This window comes from Mycteria americana, unplaced genomic scaffold (genome assembly GCF_035582795.1).
Source record: "Mycteria americana isolate JAX WOST 10 ecotype Jacksonville Zoo and Gardens unplaced genomic scaffold, USCA_MyAme_1.0 Scaffold_35, whole genome shotgun sequence".
Classification (NCBI taxonomy): domain Eukaryota; kingdom Metazoa; phylum Chordata; class Aves; order Ciconiiformes; family Ciconiidae; genus Mycteria; species Mycteria americana.
The window spans coordinates 2,335,881-2,360,628 of NW_027445623.1; the positions used below are offsets into that span (position 1 = coordinate 2,335,881).

Below are 24,748 nucleotides of genomic sequence, written 5' to 3' on the forward strand. Positions count from 1 at the left end.
CGCCGTGCGCCGTTGCCATGGCCCCCGCCCCGTTGCCATGGTGGCCCCGCCCCGCGCGGTCACGTGACGCGCGGCGGCTCGGGGCAGGTCCCCCCCTCCCCGCCGCCGCCGCCGCCGCCGCCGCCGCCCCGCTCCGGCCGCGCCGCCCCCGCCATGCTGCGGCCGCCCGGCGATGGTGGGTCCGGGGGGCGGGGGGCGCGGGGACCCTTCCTGCCCCGGTACCGGCGCCGCCGGGCCCGGCCTCCCCTGGGCCTGCCCGCGGCACCGGCCCCCTCGGCCCGGCCCGGCCTCCCCGAGCCCCATCCTGGCCCCCGGTAACGGCCGCGGCGGCGCCCCCCGCCCCGGGCCTGGCCGCTGCCCCCGTCCAGAGCCCCCCTCCCCCCCCCCCCGGGCCTGCCCTGTCCCCGGGCCCCCCCCCGCGGCGTCTCCCGGGCCTGTCCTGCCCCCCTCTGCCCCCCCCCCCCCCGGGCCTGCCCCCCTCCCGGGCCCCATCCTGCACCCCCAGCTCCCCCCCGGGCTCGCCCAGCCCCCCCGGGCCCCATCCCGGCCCCCCCCGGGATCTCCCCACATCCCGCCCCTCCGCGATCCCTGTCCCTGCATGGAGCCCCCCCGGGAAGCTCGGGGGGGTGACCCCATACGGGGGGGGCTGGGGGCAGCAGCTGCTCTGAACCCCCCAGCAGTGGGGACCCCCCCACGCATAGAGGTGGGTAAACACCCCCCAGTCCTGGGGTGCTGAAGGGGTTTGGGGGGGGAAGGGGGGTCCAGACGGGGGGGGGGGAGGAGCTTGTAACCCCCCTCCAACCGTTCCGGGGGGGCACTGGGCCTGTTTGTTATTGTAGGGTCTCCTGGGGACATGGGGGTGCGGGGGTGGGTTACGCTGCCGTTGTTATTGTAGGGTCTTCCAGTGGGGGTTAGGATCCTTGGGGGGGGGGGAAGGGGGGACTGGGGCCCCCGTGTGACCCCCCCATGTCCCTCCAGCCTGTGGCTCGTGGCTCCGCTGATCCGCTGGCGTCTGCGGCTCGCGCTGTCCCCCATGGGCTCGCCAGGTGGGTGCCGTCCCCCCCCCGGTGTGGGGACCCCCCCCTTGGGCAGCGCAGGCAGCCCCCGCTCCTGCCTTCTCCCCCGGGACGGGGATCGCCGTGCTGGGGGGGGGGGGCCATGGGGTAAGGGGGTGCCCCGAACCTCGCTCCCCCCCCAGGGGCCGCGGGGCTGTGACACCCCCTTGGGCATCAGATGGACTTTGCCGGGGCGGGTTCATCCTCGAGGTGCCACCTTGGGTGGGCAAATGTCCCCCCCCACGTCCCATCGGGGGGGGGGGGGGGCTGGGTAAGGGGGTGCCCCAAACCTCGCTCCCACCCCCCCGTGGGTCACGGGGCTGTGACACCCCCTCAGCTTGCTCAGTTTTTGGGGGGGGGGGGGGGGCAGGTTTAATCCTTGAGGTGCCACCTTGGGTGGGGAAATGTCCCCTCCCACGTCCCACCAGGGGCGGGGGGACACCCTGGTCCCAGCGGGGCCACCCTTGGGTGCCATCCATCAGGCTCTGACGCCTGGGCCCCCCCCCCCCCCCCCCCCCCGCAGTGTCGTTCGTCCTCTCCAGGATGGCGGCCTGCGGGGGGGGCCGCTAAGAACAAGGTGACGGTCTCCAAGCGGGTCTGGGACTTCTTGACCAAGGAGAGCCCGGCCAAGCTGGCCCGCCTGAAGGAGGAGACCAAGGTCAGCATCATGGTGGACGGCGAGACCTCCGACATCTACGTCCTGCAGCTCTGCGTGCCCCCCCCCGGCCCCCCCGGGGGGCTCTGCCCGGCCCGTAAAGCCCTCAAAGCGTTGTTGAAGGAGACGGAGAAGGAGTTGAAGAAGAAAACTCAACGCCACGGCGAGTTGGTGGGCTGCGTCACCGTCCTGGAGCCCGGCGGGGCCGGTTTGGGGGGCCGGGGGCCGGCGGGGGGCCGCGGCGGGGGTTCGGCGGCAGCCGGTTGTTCGCGGGAGGAGGAGCCCGACCGGCAGTGTCCCATCTGCCTGGGGGAGATCCAGAAGATGAAGACGTTGGAGAAATGCCGGCATTCCTTCTGCGAGGACTGCATCACCCGGGCGCTGCAGGTGAAGACGGCCTGCCCCATGTGCGGGCGCTTCTACGGGCAACTGGTGGGCAACCAGCCCCCCAACGGGCGCATGCTGGTCACCAGGGACGCCGGCCTCCTCCTGCCCGGCTACGAGAAGTTCGGCACCATCATCATCCAGTACGTCTTCCCGCCCGGCGTCCAAGGGGTAAGATGGCACCGGCGCCTCCCACCCAACCCCCCCCCCGCCAGCCTGGGTGGTCCCGGAGGGGCTGGGTGCTGCTGGCACCCGGCTGTCCCCGGCCATCGGGGTGCTCCTCGGCCAGACTGGCCCCCCGGGCGTCCCCAAAACCCGATGGGTGTCCCTGGCCCCCTTGGGCGTCTCCAAATCCTGCTGGGTGCCCCTGGCCCAGGTCTGTGCCCCTGGCACCCCGGGTGACCTCAGAACCTCACGGGTGTCCCCTACCCAGCTCTGTGCCCTTGGCCCCCTTGGGTGCCCCCAAACCCTGCTGGGTGCCCCCCACCCTAACTCTGTGGCCCTGGCCCCCTTGGGTGCCCCCAACCCAGCCCTGTATCCCTGGTGCCCTTGGGCACCCCCAGACCCTGCTGGGTGTCACCGTCACCCCTGGGTGCCCCCAAAACCCCATGGGTGCCCCTGACCCAGCATTGTGCCCGTAGCACCCATGGGTACCCCCAAACTGTGCTGAATGCTCCAACCCAGTTCTGTGCCCTTGGCCCCGTTGGGCACCCCCAAACCCTGCTGGGTGTCACTGGCACCCCTGGGCACCCCCAAACTCTGTTGGGTGCCCCTGACCCAGCTCTGTGCCCCCTGGGTACCCCTGGGCACCCCCAAACCTTGCTGGGTGCCCCTGGCACCCCAAAGTACCCCCGAAACCCTGCTGGGTGCCCCCAACCCAGCCCTGTGCCCCTGGCACCCCCCAACCTTCCTGGGTGGCCCCTATCAAGCTCTGTGCCCCCAGTCCCCCCTTGGGTACCCCCAAACCCTGCTGGGTGCCCCTGACCCAGCCCTGTGCCCCTGCCCCCCTCAGCCACCCCCCCACATTGCCCCCCAACCTCCCTCCCCCGGTTCTGCTGGAGTGTTTCCTCCTTCCCCCCCCCATCCCCCTTGGGCACCCCCAAACCCTGGTGGGTGTCCCTGGCACCCCTGGGTACCCCCAAAACCCTGCTGGGTGCCCCTGATCCAGCTCTGGGCACCCCCAAACCCTGGTGGGTGTCATTGGCACCCCTGGGTACCCCCAAAACCCTGCTGGGTGCCCCTGACCCAGTCCTGTGCCCCTTGGGTACCCCTGGGCACCCCCAAACCCTGCTGGGTGTCACTGCCACCCCTGGGCACCCCCAAAACCCTGCTGGGTGCCCCCAACCCAGCCCTGTGCCCCTGCCCGCCTCACCCCCCCAACCTCCCTCCCCCAGCTCTGCTGGAGTGTCTCCCCCTTCCCCCCCCATCACCCCTGGGCACCCCCAAAGCCCTGCTGGGTGCCCGTGACCCAGCTCTGGGCACCCCCAAACCCTGCTGGGTGTCACTGCACCCCTGGGCACCCCCAAAACCCTGCTGGGTGCCCCCAACCCAGCTCTGTGCCCCTTGGGTACCCTTGGGCACCCCCAAACCCTGCTGGGTGTCACTGCCACCCCTGGGCACCCCCAAAACCCTGCTGGGTGCCCCTGACCCGGCTCTGTGCCCCTTGGGTACCCCTGGGTACCCCCCAAACCCTGATGGGTGCCCCTGACCCAGTCCTGTGCCCCTTGGGTACCCTTGGGCACCCCCAAACCCTGCTGGGTGTCACTGCACCCCTGGGTACCCCCAAAACCCTGCTGGGTGCCCCCGACCCAGCTCTGTGCCCCTTGGGTACCCCTGGGCACCCCCAAAACCCTGCTGGGTGCCCCCAACCCAGCCCTGTGCCCCTGCCCCCCTCCCCTCCGCCCCCCACCCCCCCCAACCTCCCTCCCCCATCTGGGGCGTCCTGTCCCCCCCCCCTCGGGCTCCACGCCGTGTCCCGTCCCCCCCCTGACCCCCCCCCCCCCCCCCCCGCCGCCGCAGGTGGAGCACCCCAACCCGGGGGTGCGGTACCCCGGCACCACGCGCGTGGCGTACCTGCCCGACTGCCCCGAGGGGAACAAGGTGCTGGGGCTGTTCCGCAAGGCCTTCGACCAGCGCCTCACCTTCACCGTGGGCACCTCCATGACCACCGGCCGCGCCAACGTCATCACCTGGAACGACATCCACCACAAGACCAACTGCACCGGCGGGCCCCAGCTGTACGTGGGGGGGGGGGCACCGCCCCGGGGGCGGGGGGCACCCCGAAGGGGCTGCGGGGCGGTGGGGAGGGCGTTCGGTGGCAGCCCGGGGGTGAAGGGGACGTCCCCGGTGACGGGCGGGGGGGCATCACCCCTGGCGTGGCTGTAGCTTGGGGGGGGGCAATCTTGGGACAGGCTATAGAAGAAGGGGGGCACCCGCCCTGGCAGCTCGGGGGGGGGGGGGGGGGGCGTGGGGAGGGCATCTCCTCTGGCACCCCGGGGTGAAGGGGACGTCCCCAGGGACGGGCTGGGGGGAGCAGGGGGGGCATCACCCCCGGTGTGGCTGGGGGGTGGGGGGGGCATCTCCTCTGGCACCTCGGGCGGGGGGAGGCACCCCAAAGACAGGTTATGGGGGACTGGGGGGGGACACACGTGCTGGGGACAGGCTGGGGGGTAGAGGGAGGCATCACCCGTGGTGTGGCTGTGGGGTGGGAGGGCACCCCAGGGACAGTTGGGGGGGGGGGGGCATCTCCTCTGGCACCTCGGGCGGGGGGGGCACCCCAAGGACAGGTTATGGGGGACTGGGGGGGGGCTTCACCTCTGGCATGGGTGGGGGGTGGGGGGGACACACTGGGGACAGGCTGGGGGGAGCGGGGGGGCATCACCCCCGGTGTGGCTGGGGGGCGGGGGCAGCACCCTGATGGCAAGCGCTGGGGGTGCAGGGGGGGCATCGGGCACAGTGGGGGGAGCACCCAGCCGTGGGGGGGGACCCGTGCTGACCTGCCCCCCCCCCCCCCCCCCCCCCCAGGTTCGGGTACCCCGACCCCACGTACCTCGCCCGGGTGCAGGAGGAGCTGCGGGCCAAGGGCATCACTGAGGACTGAGCCGGGGGGCGGGGGTGCCCCCGGCAGCGGGACCCCCCGGCCCCCCCAGGCAGGCAGCTGCTGCCCGTGCCGGGGGCACAAGGAGCGTGCCAGGGCCCGCCGGGGGGGGGGCACGGTGCCACGCAGCCCCCCCACACCCTGGCACGGACGGACGGACGGTGTCACTCTGTACATACCCCCCGCAGCCCCCCCAGGACAGACGGACAGGCTGGGGGGGGGTCCTGTGTCCTCTGCCCCCCCCTCCCCGGCAGCGGGGTCGGTGCCCCTCGGGGGGGCGGGGGGCAGCGGGTTAATTTATTTTTTATTTTTACCCCCCCCGCACCCCCCAGCTCTGTAACTTTGATCCAATAAAAATATGCAACGTCGCGAGGGGCGTCCGGGGGGCTTGGGGGGGCCTTGGGGTGTCCCCCCACCCCTGGGGGCAGTGGCGGGGGGCACCAGGGGTACCCTGGTATGGTGGGAGCAGGCTGGGCCATACCCGTGTGGGGCACTGGGATGGGGACACCGGGTTGGGGACAGGGCTGGGGATACTGGGATGGGGACATTCGGATGGGACATCAGGCGGGGGACACCAGGATGGGAACACAGGGAGGGGACACCAGGATGGTGACATTGAGATGGGGACACTGGGCTGTGACCTGAAATGGGGACGTTGAGCTGGGACACCAGGATGAGGGCATTGAACTGGGGACACTGGAATAGGGACGTCAGGTTGGGACACCAGGATGGGGTGGAGGGCACCAGCATGGGACACCGGGATGGGGTGGGGACAATGGGATGGTTCACCAGGATGGGACACCAACATGGGGACATGGGGGGGGGACACACTGGGCTGGGACCAGAGATGGGGACATTGGGCTGGGACACCAGGATAGGACATTTGGATGGGGACAGTGGAATGGGGCGCACAGGGATGGGACACCAGGATGAGGCACTAGGATGGGACATGATGGGACACTGGGATGGGACATTGGGAGGAGTCAATGGGATGGGACACAGGGATGGTACCTCAAATGGGGACATTAGCATGGGACATCAGGATGGGGCACTGGGCTGGGACACCAGGATGAAGACATTGGGATGGGGACATTGGGATGAGGCACCGGGATGGGACATGAAGATGGGGACATTGGGATGGGGCAACGGGACAGGACGCCAGGGTGTGGACATTGGGGATAGGAGGCACCAGGATGGGACCAGGATGGGATCTATGATGGGGACATCAAGATGGCACACCAGGATGGGGACATTGGGCTGTTACACCGGGATGGGACGTGAGGATGGGACACGGGGCTGTGTCCCCAGGAGCCCGGCTGTGGTGGGGCGGGGACCATGGTGGGGACGATGGTGGGGACATCACCCTGGGAGGTCACTGCTGGGTTGCCCAGGGAGGAGCTGTGGGGTGGCCCCGGGGTGTCACTGTTGGGACCTTCAGGGGGGTCACAGGACAGCTCCGGGGGTGTTTCTGTGGGGTTCCTCAGTGGGGGGGGTATTACTGTAGGGTCATCCCAGGGGTGTTGCTGTGGGGCCACCCAGGGGTCGGTACTGCGGGTGCCCATGTCCCTGCCGCTGCCAGGAGGCCACGGGGGGAGGCGAGCCAGGGACCTCCTGGGACTCGGGGATGGGACCCACCTGCCTCTTGGCCCCCCAACGTGGCTCTTGCCCCCCCAGGTATTTCTCCCAGGAGCTGGAGGACCCCAACCCTGGACCCGGAGTGTCCTTGTCCCTTGAGGGTCCAGGTCTGTGGCCATGTCTCTGGTGTGTCCCTGTTCCTTGAGGGTGCGTGGGTTTGTCCCTGGTGTGTCCCTGTCCCTGGTGTGTCCATGTCCTTGTCCACCACATGTCCATGTCCCTGTCCCTGGTGTGTCCTTGTCCCTGGTGTGTCCAAGATCATGTCCATTGTGGGTCCCTGTCCTTGTCCCTGGTACGTCCTTGCCCATCACACGTCCACGCCGTGTCCCTGCTGTCTCCTTGTCCCTAGTGTGTCCATGTCCTTGTCCCTGATGTGTCCCTCCCTGTCCCTGGCATGTCCATGCCCATCTTCCTGCCATGTCCATGTCCCTGCTGTGTCCTTGTCCATCACGTGTCCGTGCCCGTGTCCCTGGTGTGGCCATGTCCATGTCCCTGCTGTGTCCTTGTCCATCACGTCTCTGTGTCCCTGGTGTGGCCACGGCCCCACACGGACGTCGCCTACAGCCGAAACGAGCCCAAACCTGAGCGGGTGCTGGGGGCGGGATGGGACCCTGATGGGATCCGGGGGGGGGGGATCCAGGGGGCTCCTGCATCCCCTGTGGATAAACCACACCCCCTTCACCATAGGCCACGCCCCCGAGGAGCCACACCCCCACAGCTAGGCCACAAACCACGCCCCCCCAGAGAAGCTACACGCCCAATTCTGTGCCACGCCCAATTCTGTGCCACACCCACCGGGGACCACACCCCATAGGTCATGCCCCAGCAAGGCCACGCCCCCAGGTGGGGCACTATGTGCTCGCTGGCTGCTCCTGCACCGCTCTGGCTCCGCCCCCGGCCCCGCCCCCAGCTCCATCCCATGGCCCTGGGCTGGGGGGGGGTCACTCTGTGGGGCTGGGGGTCCCGTGGGGCTCCATGGGGCGGGGCCGTGGGGGGCCCCAGGGAGAGTCTGCGGGGTGGGGGTGGGGGGGGGGGGGTCACACCGCAGGAAGGGGCCACTGTGGGGGCTGGGCCCCCCCAACCCACTCAGGGGACACCAGGGGGGCCTGGGAGCCCCCCCGCCCCCAGCACCCCATAGCCCCCGACTCTGGGGCCGGTGCCTCCAGCCCCGCCCCCCCAGTGACCCGCCCCACGGGGAGCCCACCCCCACCCATGGGCACCCCCACCCAATGGGGACCACCCCCCCCAGCCCCACGGCAACACCCCCCCCGTGATGTCACCCACTTGCAGCAGCTGGTTGGACACGCGTGGTGGGGGCGGGGCTTGAAGAGGCGGGGTTAAGATGTGGGGGTGGTGCTTAAAGAAAGGGGCAGGGCTAACCCACAGGGTGGTGCTTAAAGGGGCGTGGCTAACATGGGAGTGGGCAGGGCTTGCAGAAGGGGTAGTGCTAAGGTGGGGCTTGAAGAAAGGGGTGGGGCTAAAGTGTGGGGAGGGGCTCAAAGAAAGGGGCGGTGCTAAGATGTAGGGGAGGTGCTTGAAGAAAGGGGCGGTGCTAAGATGGGATGGGCGGGGCTTTAAGAAAGAAGTGGAGCTAAGATGTGGGGCGTTGGTTAAAGGGGCGGGGCTAAGCCGTGAGGGGGCGGGGCCGGGCCGGGGCTTCCCCCCCCCGGACAAAGAGGCGGACTCCAGTCTCGTTAAAATCACCATCCATCGGGTAGAAAAGGGCGGGGGGCGGGGGGCAGCCCCTCCCCCAGCCCCTCCCCCAGCCCGGCCCGGTGGGTCCCGGGGGGTCCCGGGGGGGGGAAGGGGCCGAGACTTGGCACAAAAATCCTGGTGGCAGCGTGGGGGCAGGGCCTGTACAATAGAAAACTGAGTCTCGAGGGGAGGGGGGGCAGACAAAAGGGGGGGCACCCGGACGCCTGGGTCCCCTGGGGGGGTCCCCCCCGCCACCCCCCCCCCAAAGTACAAAAGAGCTAAAAACACCGCGGGGGGGGGGGGGGGCGGGGGTGCTCCAGGGTGGCCGCAGTCCCACGGTGGCGGCCCAGGGCGGCGGCACCGGGCGGTGGCCCCGGGGGCGGCCCATGGCAGTGGCCCACGGGGGCGGCCCGTGGGGGTGCCCCTGGGTGGCGGCCCGTGGTGGCCGGGGGCTAGTTGCCGACCATGCACTTGAAGCGGTTCTTGAAGAAGAAGAGGTGGTGCTTGAGGCGCAGGCTGTCGTCGCGGGCGGAGGGGTAGCGGAACCGGGCGTACTGCCGCTCGCCCTCCGTCCGGCGCCAGGGCAGGGCCAGCTTGGAGGCGTGATCCACCACCACGTCCTCGCAGGAGCCCACGTGCAGCACCCCCAGCCCGTCGATGAAGAACTCTGGGGGGGGGGACACGACACCCCAAAACGGGCTCAGCGCTGCTCGGGGGTCTCTGATACACCCCCCCCCCCCCAGCGTCCCCCCTCTCTTCCTGGCATCTCAGTGCTCCCCACCCACCCCCCCAAGCAGCCCAGGTGACCCCATGGTGGGGGGGGGACACGACACCCCCGTGTCCGGCCCCTTCCCTCTGTCCCGGTGTTGACCCAGGGGTCTCCCCAAATTCTCTCCCAGGGGACCCCAATGTCTCAGCCCCACCCCAGGATCCCGGCGTTCAGCCCCCTCCTCTTCCCCAGGGGACCCCAATGTCTGAAACTCCCTCGGGACACCCCGGCCCCCCGACACCCTGGACCCCCCTCCCTAGGACACCCCGGCCCCCTCCCACCCAGCTCCCCAATGTCCAAACCACCCCGGGACACTCCAGACCCCCCCTTGGGACATCCCGGACCTTGCCCCCAGACATGCAGGACCCCACCCGGGTAGCCCCCAGCACCTCCCACTCCTGGGACCCCCAGCACTCCAAATTCTGAACACCTGCCCCCCAGGACATCCTGGCCACCACCCTGGGACACCCTGTACCCCCCCCCAGGACATGCTGGTCCCCTCCAGGACCTCCCAGACTCCCCCCAGGACCCCCGGGACCCCCCCCAAGACTCCCCCCGCTCGGGACCCCCCAGACACCTCCCCCCCGCACCCCTCCCGCCCCTGGGACCCCGCAGGTCCCCCTCCCGTATCCCCCCCTAGGTCCCCCCTTCCTCTCCGGGACCACCCGGACCCCCTCCAGACCCCCCCCGCCCCCGCCCGGCACACCCCAGACCCCCCCTCGGGACCCCTCCCGCCCCCGGGACCCCCCAGGTGTCCCCCCCCGGACCCCCCAGGTCTCCCTCCCGGATCACCCCCCTAGGTCCTCCCCTCCTCTCCGGGACCCCCCGGACCCCCTCCAGACCCCCCCCCGCCCGGGACCCCCCAGACCCCCCCTCGGGACCCCTCCCGCCCCCGGGACCCCCCAGGTCACCCCCCCGGACCCCCCAGGTCTCCCTCCGAGATCCCCCCCCCCCCCAGCCCCCCCCCTTCCCCCCCCCCTCACCGAGGTGGGCGACCCGGCGCAGGCGGGGGTCGAAGCCGACCTGCCGGACCTTGTCGGTGCGGGCCAGGAAGAAGTTGACGACGCCGTCGGTGACGACGCAGGCGGGGAACCCGGCCAGGCGGTGGTGGAAGCCGGGCCGCGTCCGCAGGCAGTCGCCCCCCGCGCCGCCGCCCCGCACGCTCAGCCGCTGCCGGTACGTGGTGGTGTAGCCCGTGATCTCCCGCACCGCGCCGCCCACCTGCGGGACGGCACCGGGCACCGGGCGCTGGCAGCGGGCACCGACATCCCCGGGACCCCCCGGGACCCCCCAGCATCGCCCGCCTGCGGCACCGGCACTGGCACAGGGTGCTGGCACCGGGAACCGGCAACGGCACCAGCACCCAATATCCTCCCAGCATCACCCGCCTGCAGCACCGGCACCGGGCACTGGCACCGGGAACCAGCACCCCCCAGCATCACCCACCAGTAGCACCAGGCGCTGGCAAAGGCAGTGGCACCGGTACCCGAGACGTCCCCGGTACCCCCCAGCATCACCCACCCGCACCGGGCGCTGGCACCGGGCACCGAGACATCCCCGGGACCCCCCGGCATCACCTGCCTGCGGCACCGGCACCGGGCACTGGGCATGGGGCAACGGCACCGGCACCCCCTGATACTCCCCCAGCATCGCCCATCTGTGGCACCGGGCACCGAGACATCCCCCCCCCAGCATCGGCCGCTGACAGCACCGGCACCGGGCACTGCCACTGGGCACCAGCAACGGCACCCGAGACCCCCCAGTACCCACCCAGCATCGCCCACCCACGTCACTGGGCACCGGCACCCGAGACCCAAGACCCCAGCTGGCATCGCCCGTCCGTGGCACCGGGCACCGGCACCAACACCGGCACCAGCACCCCCGCCTCACCTCAGCACCACCCGCCTGCAGCACCGGGCACCGGCAGCCCCTGGGACCCCCCCCCACGTACCCACCCACCCGCAGCACCCCCGGTGCACCAGGACCCCCCAGCGTGGTGCCACCCACCCGCAGCACTGCCAAAACACGGGGCACCGGCACCCTGGGCAACACTGGGGGACACTGGGGGACCCCCTGGCACCAGGCACTGGGGATGTGGGGCATGGGGCACCCCCCCAGCACTGGGCACTGGGGATGTGGGGCACGGAGCACCCCCCGGCACCGGGGACACGGGGCACCGGGACCCCCCTACCCAGACAATGGGGACCCACTGGCCACCAGCACCCCCCCGGTGCCCCCCCGAGCCCCTGGGTGCCCGCACCAGGTCCAGGCTGGTTCTCTCCAGCACGTCCACCAGCTTCTCCAGGCGGGTGCGGGGGGTGAAGATGAAGTCGTCGTCCACCCACAGCACGTACTTGGTGGTCACCTGCGAGACCGCCAGGTTCCTCCCGGCGAACCAGCCCTGCGGTGCCCTGGTGTCAGTGCCCGCCGCCCCACGGCCGCCCCACGGCTGCCCCACAGCTGGGCTGCCTGCCCTGAGCCCCAAGGGTCCTCTGGAACCTGGGTCCCACGGTCACCCCACTGCAGCCCTGCTGCAGTCACCCGGGGTCCCGCAGCCCCCCGGCTGCCCCCTCTGAGCCCCACGGCCCTGCCAGTGTCCTGCCATGCCCCCCCTCCCCAGGGACCCACAGCCCTGCCAGCGCCTCGGTGTCCCCCCTCCCCAGCGTCCCCCCTCTCTGGGGTCCCACAGCCCTGCCAGACCCGCCCCCCGCCATGTCCCCCCTCCCCAGGGTCCCGCAGCCTCATGGCACTGCTAGAGTCCCCCCATGTCCCCCCTCCCTGGGGTCCCACACCCCTGCCAGCCCCCCCCTCCCCCCAGGTTCCCTGCCCCCAGGGTCCCACTGCCCTGCCACCCCCCTGTGTCTCCCCTCTCTGGGGTCCCACAGCTCCATGGCCCTGCCAGCCCCCCCCCATGTCCCCCATCCCTGGGGACCCACACCCCTGCCAGCCCCCCCATGTCACCCCCTCCCCAGTTTCCCCCAACCTCCCCCTGCCCCCCCATCCTCCACACCAACCCTGCCCCCCACCCCCTCCCAGCCCCCCCAGCCCCCACCTTGCCGAAGGGCATGAGGTAGTGCTCGAGGTGGGGGCCCTGCAGGGGCTCGGGGTGCTGGCTGTCATCGGCCACCACGATGGTGACGGAGGGGTAGAAGCGGCGGATGCTGGCGATGAGCCCCCGCAGCTTGTCGTAGCGCAGGAAGGTCTTGGTGGCGATGGTCACCAGCGCCGTGATGTTGTACCCTGCGGGGGGACATCAGCCGGGGGGCGGCTGAGGGGACTGGGAAGACTGGGCACCCACACTGGGAGGACTGGGTACCCCAACACTGGACTGCACCCCCTCCAGCACTGGGAGGACTGGACACCCACACTGGGAGGACTGGGGCACCCAGCACTGGGAGGACTGGGGCACCCCAATGCAAGACTGTACCCCCTCCAGCACTGGGAGGACTGGGCACGCACAGTGGGAGAACTGGGTCACCCCAACACTGGGAGGACTGGGCCCCCCCATACTAGGACTGGGACAACCCAGCACTGGGAGGACTGCCCTCCCCCGCCCCCCCCACTGGGAGGACTGGTTTTGGGGTGCACAGGTGGGGTCCCCGTGGCTCACCTCCGTCCCTGTCCCCGTCGCTGTCCCCGGGGGGGCTGGGGCCGTAGAGGCGGGGGGTGGGCGGGTGCCGGATGCGGATGGCGAAGGCGGCGTCGTGCCCATCGGTGGAGAACTGCACTGGAAGGCAAAGGGGCGCTGGGTGTGCGGGGGGCAGCACCCCCCGCCTCAGGGTGCCCCGCACCCTCAGGGCACCGCCATGGGGACGCGGTGTCACCGGGCCACCCCTGCACTGAGCCCGGCTGTGCTGCCGCCATGGGGCAGGGACCCTCCGTGGCACCCGTGGGGCCAGCACCCACCCAGGTCCCATCCATTGAACCCAGGGCCAGCACCCATCCAGGTCCCACCCGTGGGGCCAGCACCCATCCAGGTCCCACCCATGGCACCCGTGGGGCCAGCACCCATCCAGGTCCCACTCGTGGCACCCACAGGGCCAGCACCCACCCAGGTCCCACCCATTGAACCCAGGGCCAGCACCCACCCAGGCCCCACCCGCGGCACCCACCGATGTCGGCGGTGTCGGGGTGGAAGAGGGTGTTGGTGTAGGTGACGAACTGCAGCTGGCGGTTGAGGTGGTCCAGGCGGGCGGCGGCCAGCGAGAGGTGGGGCTGCCCCTCCCCCCGCAGCTCCACGCCCTCCACCACGGCCGCCACCGCCAGCGTCCCCATGGTGGCCGTCAGGTTCACCTGGGGAGTTAAGGGGGGACCCCGGGGTGGCCACGTCTGGGACACGCCAGGCCACCCCCAGCACCCGGGGGGCTGCTGCACCCGGGCACGGTCACGCCCTGCCCACGCAGGATCACACCCTGCCCGCGCCCTGCCCACGCAGGATCACGCCCTGCCCATGCAGGATCATGCCCTGCCCGCGCCCTGCCCACACAGGATCACGCCCTGCCCACGCCCTGCCCACGCAGGATCACACCCTGCCCGCGCCCTGCCCACACAGGATCACGCCCTGCCCGCGCAGGATCACACCCTGCCCGCACCCTGCCCACACAGGATCACACCCTGCCCGCGCCCTGCCCACACAGGATCACGCCCTGCCCACGCAGGATCACACCCTGCCCGCACCCTGCCCACACAGGATCACACCCTGCCCGCGCCCTGCCCACGCAGGATCATGCCCCGCCTGCGCAGGATCACACCCTGCCCGCGCCCTGCCCACGCAGGATCATGCCCTGCCCGCGCAGGATCACACCCTGCCCACACCAGACCCACGCAGGATCACGCCCTGCCCACTGCCCTCACCTGGTAGCTTTTCCTGCCCGTCGCCTGCAGGCTGAGCCCTGCGGGGCCACAGACACGGGGAGGTGAGCGGGGCCGGGGGCACCCCCCAAAGCCCCCCCCGGGGGGGGTCACCCCCTGCCCCCCCCCGTGCCCCCCATCCCCCCCGGCCTCCCCACCTCCCCTGTGCCCCCCCGCGCCTCACATCCCTCCCTGTGCCCCCCCATGTGCTCACGCCCCCTGACCCTCTGGGTCACAGTGCTGCTGTGCCCCCCCCACCCCCGTGACCCCCCCCGTGACCCCCCCGCGCCCCCCGCCCCTCACCGGGCACCAGCACGGTCTGCAGCGGCCGCACCTCCACCCCCTGGGCCGGGTACTCGAGGGGGGAGTTGGCGGGGACGATGAGCAGCCGGTCAGCCGGGGACTGCACCCTGCGGGGGGGGGGGGCTCAGCCGGGGGCCACCCTGCCCCACACCACCCTGCCCCACACCGAGCCCCTGGGGGCGCTATCCTGCCCCACACGGAGCGCAGGGGTGTCCCATCGTGCCCCACACCGAGCCCGGGGGGTCCCATCCTGCCCAATGCTGCACCTGGGGGGTTGCATCCTGCCCCACACTGAGCCCCAGAGATTGCATCCTGCCCCACACCCACTCCAGGGGTTCCCCCCCTGCCCCACCCTGACCCTGGGGGGTCCCCATCCTGCCCTACGCTGAACCCCAGAGGGTCCCCTCCTGCCCCACCCCGGGTGCCCCACACCCACCCCAGGGGGTCCCCCCCTGCCCCACCCTGGCCCTGGGGGGTCCCATCCTGTCCCGCACCTACCCCAGGGGGTCCCACGCTGACCCTGGGGGGTCCCGCCCTGCCCCAACCCTGACACCCAGAGGGTCCCCCCGCCCCACCGGGGTCCCCCGCGCACCGCAGCCGGTAGCCGCGGTACTCGTGCTCCCGCTGCCGCTGCAGGCGGGGCCGCTCGCTGGGTGCGAAGGCGCTGGCGAAGTCGACGCCGGGGCCCTGCCCGAAGAGCTGCCGCTCCGCCTCGCAGGAGCAGCCGTTCCTGGGCAGCAGCCTGCCCCGCCCGCCGTCACCGCGCCCGCTCCGCGCCCACGCGTGGGGCCCACCCTCCACCCCCGCACCCGCCCCGGCACCGCCCGGGAGCGCCCGGCGCCGGCACCCACCCTGGGCCCCCCCCCCCCCATCGCCCCCTCCCCGAGGTGCCCCCATCCCCGTGGGTGCCCCAGCCCCCCCACCCTGGGGTGTCCCCGTCCCTGTGAGCCCCGGACTCCCCACCCTCAGGTACCCCCACCCAGGGGTACCCCCGCCCCGTGGGTGTCCCCACCCTGAGATGCTCCCACCCCGTGGGTGCCCTCACCCCATGGATACCCCTCCCCTCAGGTGCCCCCAGCCCCCACCCATGGCTGCCCACACCCTGAGGTGCCCCCCACCCATGGATACCCCCACCCATGGGCGCCCTCAGCCCTGGGCCTCCCAGCCCTCTCCCACAGGCGTCCCCACCAGGAGACACTCCCGCCCCACGGGTGCCCCAGCCCCCACCCACGGGTGCCCCCACCCTGAGGTGCCCCCGCCCATGCGTGCCCCAGCCCCCACCCACGGGTACCCCCACCCATGGGCGCCCTCAGCCCTGGGACTCCCAGCCCCCTCCCATGGGCGTCCCCACCCAAAGACGCTCCCGCCCCACGGGTGCCCCAGCCCCCACCCACGGGTGCCCCCACCCTGAGGTGCCCCCGCCCGTGGGTCCTTACTCCATGACCTCCTCCTTGAGGCGGAAGGGGACGTGGGGGTAGGAGCGGGCGGGGGGGGGCAGAGGGGGGGGCAGGAGGTGCTGGGGGGAGGGGCGCCGCAGGTCGATGCTGGGGGGGCCCTTGGGGGCCCAGAGGTGGAGGTAGAGGGCGGCCAGCGAGGCCGTGGCCACCAGCAGCAGGCAGAGGGGCTTCTGCGCCCCCCGCATCCTGGGCGCGGGCGCGGCCGGCGGGGCGGGGCTGCGGGGGACCCCGCCTCAGTGCAAACCGGGGCGAACCGGTGCGCACCAGCGCAACCCAGCGCAACCCAGCGCAAACCAGTGCAAACCAGTGCCCCCTGCGCAACCCAGTGCAACCCAGCGCAAACCAGTGCCCCCTGCTCAACCCACTGCAACCCAGTGCAACCCAGTGCAAACCAGTGCCCCCTGTGCAACCCAGTGCAACCCACTGCAACCCAGTGCCCCCTGCGCAACCCACTGCAAACCAGTGCAAACCAGTGCCCCCCGCACAATCCAGTGCAACCCAGTGCAAATCAATGGCCCCCACGCAACCCAGTGCAACCCAGTGCAAACTGGTGCAACCCAGTGCAAACCAGGGCAAACCAGTGCCCCCCGCGCAACCCAGTGCAAACCAGTGTCTCCCAGTGCAACCCAGTGCCCCCTGCGCAACCCAGTGCAACCCAGCCACCTGCCAGCAAAATCACGATGGCTCCCCAGTGCCCCCAGTGCAACCCAGTGCCCCCTAGTGCAACCCAGTGGCCCCCAGTACCCCCAGCTCCTCCCAGTGCAACCCTGTGCAACCCAGTGCAAACCCAGTGCAACCCAGTGCCCCCCACGCAAACCAGTGCAACCCCATGCAACCCAGTGCAAACCACTGCCCCCAGTGCAACCCAGCCATCTGCCAGTAAAATCACCATGGCTCCCCAGTGCCTCCCAGTGCAACCCAGTGCCCCCAGTGCAAACCAGTGCCCCCAGCTCCTCCCAGTGCAACCCAGCTCCTCCTAGTGCAATTCAGTGCTCCCAGTGCAAACCAGTGCCCCCAGTGCAACCCAGCCATCTGCCAGCAAAATCACCATGGCTCCCCAGTACCCCCAGTGCAACCCAGTGCCCCCCAGTGCCACCCAGTACAAACCAGTGCCCCGCAATGCTCCCACTGTCCCCAGAGCCTCCCAGTGCCTCAGTGTCCCCATTGCCACCCAGTCCCCCCCAGTGCCTCCCAGTACTCCCAAGCCTCCCAGTCCAACCCAGTGCCCCCTTTCTGCTGTGCCCATGTGGCTGTACGTCCTCCACCACGCTCCCCAGTCCCCCCCAGTGCCCCCCAGTTCCCTCACCTCGGGGTGGGCGAGGGTCCCAGCAGGGTCGGGGCGGGGGCAGGGGTCTCAGCCCACCCTCATGGCTCTGCCCCCCACGACACCGGCCTGGGGACACGGGGACAGCGTCAGGGCCGGGGGGGGGGGGGACACCGACACGCCCGCACCCCCAGCCCCACCCTGCACCGAGGGGTCCCAGGCGCCCTCCTGCACCCAGCCCCCCCGGGACACGGCCGCAGCCGGGGACCCCCGGGCCCCCCCGGGGGGCTTTGTCCAAGGATGGGGGGGGTAAAGGGGGGGGCAGGATTGGCGGGGCTCAGGCAATGGGGGGCGGGGGGTGGATCCGGGGTGCAGCGGGGCCGGGGGGGGCTGGGGGTGTTTGGAGCGATGCGGGGGGGGGGGCGGGGGGGGCTGGGGGACGTTAGAGGCAGCCGGGGGGCTGGGGGGGGGGCCGGGAGGCCCAGGGGATGGGGGGGGGATGGGGGGGTCCAGGGGGTGCAGGGGGGGATGGGGGGCAGCGGGGACGGGGGATGGGGGATGCGGGGGGCGCTGGGGGTGTCCGGGGGTTCGGGGGGGCCCGGCGGCCTTGGGGGTGCTGGGGGATGCGGGGGCCGGGGGGGGGAGATCGGGGCGGGGGAGGCGATGTCGGGGCCGTGGGGCGGCGGCAGGTGCCATCCGCCGCCGCGACATGTCGCGACAAGGGCGGGAGACGGGGGGCGCTGGACGGCTCCGGCCCTACCTGGCTCCGCCGGCGGGTCCCGGCGCTCCGCGGCCGCGCACCGGCACCGGCACCGGCGGGGGGCGGGGGGCGGGGGGCAGGGCGCCCCCGGCGGCCCCGGCCGGGAACGGCACCGCCGCAGCCCCGGGAGGGGCGGGGGGAGCTGCGGGGGGGCAGGGGGGAAAGGCGGGGGGGGGGGCACAAAGCGGGGAGGGGGCGGCCGCCGGTGTCACCGTCGCATCGGGCCTGGCGGGGATCGGGCCTGCCCCGGGGCGGGGGGGGGGGGGGGGGGGGAATCAGCCCCCCCCCGGCCCCCCCAGCGCGGCGGGGGCTCCGGCTGCCACAGGCCGGGCTTTGTGCCCACGCGTGGGCCGCACAACGGCCCCATTGAGCCGCGGGGTCGCGGGGGGGGGGCTGGGGGGCCGGGCCTGGGCTGCCTGCGCCCTGCTGCGCCCGGGGGCCTGGGGGGGTTCTGGGGGGGCCCGGGGGGGTCTGGAGGGGTTGAGGGGATGCTGAGGGGTCCTGGGGGATGCTGGAGGGGGCTGGGGGGAGGTCTGGGGGGAGTTGGGGGAGATTGGGGGGGCCGGGGGGAGGTTGGGGGACGCGGGGGGGGACACGAGGGGGTGCTGGGGCACGTGGGGGCCGCAGGGAGATGGGGGGGCGTGGGGGGGTGCGGGGGGTGCTCGGGGGGGGCCCGGCCGCGCCCCGCTGGGACCCACGCCCAGGGCGGGGTCTCGGGGAGGGGGGGGCGTGCGGGGGGGGCCCCACGCGTGTGCGTGCTCAGGGCTCCCACGCACGTCCGTCGCCGTGTGCACGGCGGCCTCGCCCTGGAGCGGGGCCGGGCCCCCCCTCCCCGGCTCCGGTAATCACGTGATGCCCCCCCGGGATGCTCTGCCTCCCTCCGCCAATCAGGCCGCCGGGATCGCCTGCATCCCGCTCGGCCAATGGGGAGCCGGCGGGCGCGCCGCCGCCCTGCGCCTTTAAGAGCCCGGCGTTGCGTCATCGGGGCCGGCTGCGCCCCGCCTCGCGATTGGCTGCCGCCTGCGCTGACTCAGCCCAATCGCCTCACCCTCGGGAGGGGCCGCCGCCCTCCCACCGCGGCCTCAATCCCGGCGGCGTCATCGCCGCGCTCCGACCAATAGAAGGCGCGCTGCGCGCTGACGGGCAGGAGGACGGCCCAACCGCCGCGCGTGCCGCCGGTGGGCGGGGCGGGCGCGGGGAGGCGGCGGGCGGAAGCGGAGGGCGGCGGGGGAAAGATGGCGGCGCGGCGGGGCCCGGGCCCGGGGCCAGCGCTGCTGGTGGTGCTGGCGGTGCTGGGCCCGGGGCGGCCGCTGCCGGGGGCCCGCGCCGCCCTCAACCTGCAGGAGCTGAGCGAGCTCAAGTACGGCCTCGAGATCCTCGCCGAGCCCGTGCTGGCCGGGCAGGTGGGCCGCGGCGGGGACGGGCACCGGCCCGGGGCGGTACCGGGGGCGGGGGCACGGGCACGGGCACGGGCTGGGGGTCCTGCCGGAGATGGGGCCACCGGCTGGGGGGTGGGGGCACCGTCCTGTGGTCCCTACCGGGCGCACGGGCACGGGCACCGGCCCCGGCTGGGGTCAGGGATGCCGGCCTGGGGACCCTACCGGGGCCGGGGGCACCGACCGGGGGTCGTATCGGGGGCAGGGTCACCAGTCTGGGGTCCTGCCGGGGCGGGGGAACCGCCCCGGGGTCCTACCAGGGCTTGGGGGTACCGTACCGGGGTTGGGGGCACCGGTCCGGGGTCCGGCTGGCGACGGGGACACCGGCCCGGGCTGGTATCAGGATTGGGGGCACCGGCCCGGGGGCCCTACCGGAGACAAAGGCACCGGTCCGGGGTCCTACCGGGAACGGGGGCCCCGACCTGGGGTCGTACCAGGGTGGGGCCATCAGCCCGGGCGGGTACCGGGGAGGGGGGCACCGGCCTGGGGCGGTGCTGCGTGGGGGACCTGCCCGGGGCCGTACCGTGGGGGGGTCACTGGGCCTGGGGGGGCGGACGGGGACTCGGGAGGGAGCGGGCTGTGAGCAGGCCAGGGCCCTGCTGGGAGGTGTCAGCGCTGGGGGTGGTCGCCGGGCCTGCCGGGGGGTCCTACTGGGAGCACTGGGACCGGGCTGGGGCGGGGAGCGGGGGGGGTCCGTACCTCACTCGCCTGCGCTGAGCAGCTCCCGGCAGCCGTGGGGCGAAGCTGGGCCTGGGGCGTCCCCGGGGTGATGGTGACCCCCCGGCACCAGCCCGGCACTCGGTGGGGCCGCGGCTTCCAGATCCACCTACAGCATCCCTTCCCCGGGTGACAAAAGTGTGGGGACCGGCCCGTGCCCCACGCCTTGGCTCCTCGATTTGGCGGCGGGGTGGCGTCTGCCTGCAGACAGCTGCTGCCGTGTGTCCCCTGTCACCGTCCTGCGCCGGGTGACTTTGAGCCGTTGGGTGGGAGCCACCGAGCAGCCCCCGAGGGGGGGCGGGGGCCAGCCCAGAGCCCCCTGCCAGCTGCTGGGGGGGGGCAGCAGCAACAGATTTGTCCCCTCGCCCCGTGCCCGTGTCGCAGGGCTGGGCTCACCAGCGGTGGGGAGAAAAGGGGAAACTGAGGCCCGGGGAGGGGCTGCGGTTTGCCCCAATTTCCCCGGGCCGGGGCGGAAGTGGCGACGGGCCCCATCTTGAGACGCAGCTCCCCCACGCCGCCCAGCCGGGCTCCTGGGTCCCTTGCCTGCTGACACCAGCTGGCACCCTTGCCAGCTGACACCCTTGCCTGGGTCCCAGCGACCCAGATGTGCCACCCTGCCCCGAGCCTCTGCCATGTGTGTCCCCCCCCCAGCGCCAGACGGAGGATGTGGTGACGGTGGCATCGAAGTTCAAGCAGCGGTACGAGTGTCGGCTCCCACCGGCAGCCATCCGGCGCCAGCCCGACCCCGAGGAGGAGGCGCAGCTCTACAACGGCTCCGGCGTCGCCGAGCTCCTGCGCCCCATGGGAGCCGCCCCGTGCCTCGTCAAGGTGGGGCCCGGCGGGCGGGGGTGGGTGCAGGGTGGGTCACCCCACGGCCTCCGACCTGATCCCGTGGTTTTCCCCATCTTTTCCAGACCAAGGACTGGTGGACGTACGAGTTCTGCTACGGGAAGCACATCCAGCAGTACCACGTGGAAGGTGCCAGTGGGGCCGGGGACGGTGGCACGGCGTGGGGGGGGGGTGGCGGGAAGGGGCAGGTCGTCCCCAATGTCCCCCCCCTCCTCGAGCGCTGCCCGCGCAACTCTTTCCTCTCGCCGCAGAGTCAGAGATCAAAGGAGACGTCCTCTTCCTCGGCTACTACCAGTCGGCGTTTGACTGGGACGACGAGACGGCCAAGGTCCAGGCTCCCTCCTCCCTGGGGACACGGCCGTCCCCTCGCCCAACCCTCCTACGAGGCAGCGGGGAATCCCTGGGGGTCCCCGTCCCCACCCCACTCTCCCCCCCCGTCCCCCCAGGCCTCCAAGCAGCACCGGCTGAAGCGGTACCACAGCCAGAGCTACGTGAACGGCTCCCGGTGCGATCTCACCGGCCGAGCCAGGGAGGCCGAAGTCCGGGTAAGACCACGGTGGGGTTGACGTAGGCAGGGTGACACTTGCGTCCCCGCGGTGGTGGTAGCGGCTGACGGCTCTCGCCCCAGTTCCTGTGCGAGGAGGGGGCCGGTGATTACATCGCCCGGGTGGACGAGCCCCAGTCCTGCTCCTACGTCCTGACCGTCCACACCACCCGCATCTGCCACCACCCCTTCCTGCGCCCGCCGGCCGGCGCCGCGCCGCAGCCCATCCTCTGCCAGCCGGCGCTCAGCCCGGCGCAGTACGTCGAGTACGTCCGCGCCCAAGTCTGTGAGTATGGGGGGACCCCCCCTCCCCGGCGGGCGGCGGGACCCCGGCACGGGGGTGACACGGGTCCCCGCTGTCCCTCCAGCTGACACCAAACGGAAGGTGGAGGAGATCTCGGAGGAGCTCAAGACGTTGGACACGAGGCTGTGGAGCGAGAGGGACGCCGAGACCCCCGCGCAGCCCCCCGAGGGCGCGCCAGCGGCCCACGGTGACAGCACAGCCTGCGTCCCCTCCTCGTCCTGTCACCTCCTTGCCCCTGTGGGGACGGTACAGCCCGTGGTGTCCCCTCCTCACCCCGTCCCCTCTTCACCCCTGCGGTGACACTACAGCCCGTGTCCCCTCCTCACCCCCGCGGTGAAGCGCGGCTCAGGGAGCCGCCGCGGGCGTTTGCCGGCCGGGGCAGCGTGCTCGGAGCCGCCCGGTGCCAGCCGTGCCCGTCCCCTCCTCCCGTGCCAGCCGCGCCGGGGGACGAGCCGGACCCAGCCAAGGAGGCGGCTTTTTGGGAGCGGGTGCGCGAGGTGACCGGCAAGGCCGGCGGCCAGCAGGACAGCGCCGGGGTGAGTCTCCAGCGTCCTCGGGGACGTCCTCGTGGCCACCGGCGAGGACGAGCGGGGCCGGATGGGTGTCGTGTTAGAGGAGGAGTTTCGGGCTCCTGCTCCATCACCCCGTCTCCTTTCTGCAGGCGGAGGAGCTGTCCCCAAAGGCAGCCGGTGGCCGGGCGGCTGGTGAGTCCCCAGGGGGGTGGCCGGCGGTGGCCGCTCCGTGTCCCCCCCACGCATGTTGCAGGCCTTCACCGTCCCTGTCCTTGCCGCCTGTTTTGGTGGTTGCCTTGTAGATACGCAGAAGAAAATCCATTTCAAAGTGATCAGGAGCCCTGGGGACCTGCTCCAGTTCATCGAGGAGCTGAAGGAGAGCACCAAGAAGGTGGGTGACCACCCGTGCCCCGCCCCGGGCCCACCCGTGGTGGGGCTGGGCCCCTCGGGCAGCTTCTCCGTGCCTCAGTTTCCCCATCAGCACCAAGGGACGTTCACGAGAGCCTTCCCTCTGCCTCCAGGCCAAGGAGAAGGCAAGCGAGGAGGAGGAGGAGGCAGCGGCAAAGGCTCCCCCGGACCCCCCTGTCCCTGAGGAGCCTCCAGCCGGCGAGAGGGAGCGACCAGAGGAGGAAGAAGAGGATGAGGAGGAAGACGGGGACCTTCTGGGTGGCTTCGAGAAGGAGCTGGAGGCCGTCCTGCTGCCTCGGGAGCAGATGGCCCAGCTGAAGGAGGAGGTGAAGACAGAGATGGAGAAGGAGTTTGACAACATCATCAACGAGGTGGGTCACCACGCTGGGGACCCCCTGGCCGGGCTGGGGACCCCTCCTGACGCCCGCTGTCACCCGCAGGTGGAGGACGAGCTGGAGACGGAGGGGCTGAAGGGGGAGTTCGACCGTAACCAGGCCTCCAAGTCCTTGGCTTCCACCCTCAACCGCCTCATGGACAAGCTGGACGGGGGTGGCCCCGGCCCGGGAGGGGAGAAGGAGGAAGAGGAGAGGGCCGGGAGGAAGGCCAGCCCCAGCCCCCCGGCCGACGGGCGGGTGCGGGTGCGGGTGAGCAGGATCGGGCCCAGCAGCGCCCGGCAGCGGGACCCCCCCCGGCGAGAGATGGGTCGGGACAACCCCAGCTCCACCACATCGAGAGCGAGGTCCGGGAGCTGCTGGCCAAGGAGGGGCTGCGGGCCGAAGGTAGGGGTTGGGGGGTGGGGGTGGGGCTGGGAGTACCCCCCCCCCTCATCCCCCGCCCTCCCTCTCCCAGGGAAAATCGAGATCAAGATCGTGACGACGGGGGGGGGCGACGAGGACGACGCGCACTGGCTGTCGGAGGAGGACACCAAGAACCTCAAGGAGATCTTCTTCAACATCCTGGTGGGTGCGGGGGAAACTGAGGCACGGGGGGGGGCAGGGACCAGCGCCTGGTGCTGCAGCTGTGTTGGGGCGTGGCTGTCCCCAGGGGCTCTGTCTGGGGGTGTCGTCCCCCCCCCCCCCCATGGCCCGTGTCCCCCCCCGCCACGGCCTGTGTCCCCCCCAGATCCAGGGCACGGAGGAGGCGCAGAAGGAGCGGCGGCGGCAGCAGGCGCTGGAGGACAACTACCGCTTCGTCTGGGGGGGGGGCCGGGACGAGCCCCAGCCCCCCGGGGACTCCGAGGACCCCGACTTCTGACCCCCCCCAGCCCCAGACTCGTGGCTTTGCCCCCCCCCCCCGCCGTGGGGCTGGCCCAGGCCCCCCCGCCCCCCGCAGGGCCTTGGTGCTCCATGGGGGTGCCCCCCAAGGGGGGAGCTTGGACTGTTTTGGGGGGGGGGGGGGGGGGGGAAGCATCTCGCTGTGTCCCCCGCGGGGGGGACCCTGCCCGGGGGGTGTCCATGTGTGACAGGGATGAGCTGGGGGGGGGAGGGGAGGGTGGTTTGGGAGCGGGAGCGTGATTTGGGGAGGGAGGGGTGACTTGGGGGGGGTCCTGTTGTCGCCACTGGAGCCATTTGGGGGCCCCCACCCCCCCCCTTTTTATCAATAAACCGAGGTCACCCCCGGCTGGGGCTCCGTGTGTGTGCGGGCCCCCCCCCCCCCCCCCCCCCCCCCCCCCCCCCCCCCGTGCCCCCTCCTCCCCCACCCCGGCCCGGTCCTTGTCTTCCCCCCCTTCCCCCCCCCCCGGCCTTCGGTTTGCAAAGGGGAGGGGCCGGGGAGGGGCCGTGGGCACGCGGCAGTCAATCAGAGTCAGGGTGGGGCAGGGGCTCGCGTGGCGCTGGCCAATGGGAGGGCGGGGGGGCGGGGCCAGCTGCTGAGCCGCGGTACGAGCTCCCCCGGGGGAGCGGAGCCGCCGGGACCCGCCGGGACCTCCAGACCCACCGGGACCCACCGGGACCTCCAGACCCACCGGGACCGCGGGGGGAGCGGAGCCACCGGGACCCTCGGGACTGGCCGGACCGCACGGACCGACTGAGACCCCCGGGACCCCCGCTCCCCG

The 24,748-nt window shown here is 72.5% G+C and overlaps 3 protein-coding genes across 3 annotated transcripts; 2 read left to right on the forward strand and 1 right to left on the reverse strand.

The window, feature by feature from the left end:
* Positions 1 to 29: 29 nt before the first annotated feature.
* Positions 30 to 5,560, forward strand: DTX3 (deltex E3 ubiquitin ligase 3). Its single transcript, XM_075489746.1, is given in 6 exon segments — positions 30 to 175; positions 979 to 1,046; positions 1,579 to 1,610; positions 1,612 to 2,265; positions 4,114 to 4,331; positions 5,119 to 5,560. Coding segments are annotated over 5 exon segments (993 nt in total). The 5' UTR covers positions 30 to 175; positions 979 to 1,033; the 3' UTR covers positions 5,195 to 5,560.
* A 2,965-nt stretch (positions 5,561 to 8,525) lies between these two features.
* B4GALNT1 (beta-1,4-N-acetyl-galactosaminyltransferase 1) lies at positions 8,526 to 20,186 on the reverse strand. The gene is made up of 12 exons (XM_075489738.1): positions 20,061 to 20,186; positions 17,208 to 17,294; positions 15,881 to 16,117; positions 15,037 to 15,186; positions 14,445 to 14,551; positions 14,145 to 14,182; positions 13,403 to 13,583; positions 12,901 to 13,017; positions 12,343 to 12,530; positions 11,551 to 11,691; positions 10,274 to 10,511; positions 8,526 to 9,188 (listed from the first exon to the last, which is right to left on the reverse strand). Exons 3-12 carry the CDS (start codon positions 16,084 to 16,086, stop codon positions 8,974 to 8,976), a joined length of 1,581 nt encoding a protein of 526 aa, XP_075345853.1. The 5' UTR covers positions 16,087 to 16,117; positions 17,208 to 17,294; positions 20,061 to 20,186; the 3' UTR covers positions 8,526 to 8,973.
* OS9 (OS9 endoplasmic reticulum lectin) lies at positions 19,126 to 23,987 on the forward strand. The gene is given in 15 exon segments (XM_075489737.1): positions 19,126 to 19,328; positions 20,730 to 20,906; positions 20,993 to 21,056; positions 21,179 to 21,255; positions 21,374 to 21,472; positions 21,556 to 21,757; positions 21,840 to 21,962; positions 22,211 to 22,311; positions 22,437 to 22,479; positions 22,590 to 22,678; positions 22,809 to 23,066; positions 23,136 to 23,409; positions 23,412 to 23,474; positions 23,545 to 23,654; positions 23,818 to 23,987. Coding segments are annotated over 15 exon segments (1,980 nt in total). The 5' UTR covers positions 19,126 to 19,160; the 3' UTR covers positions 23,950 to 23,987.
* The last annotated feature ends 761 nt before the right edge of the window (positions 23,988 to 24,748 follow it).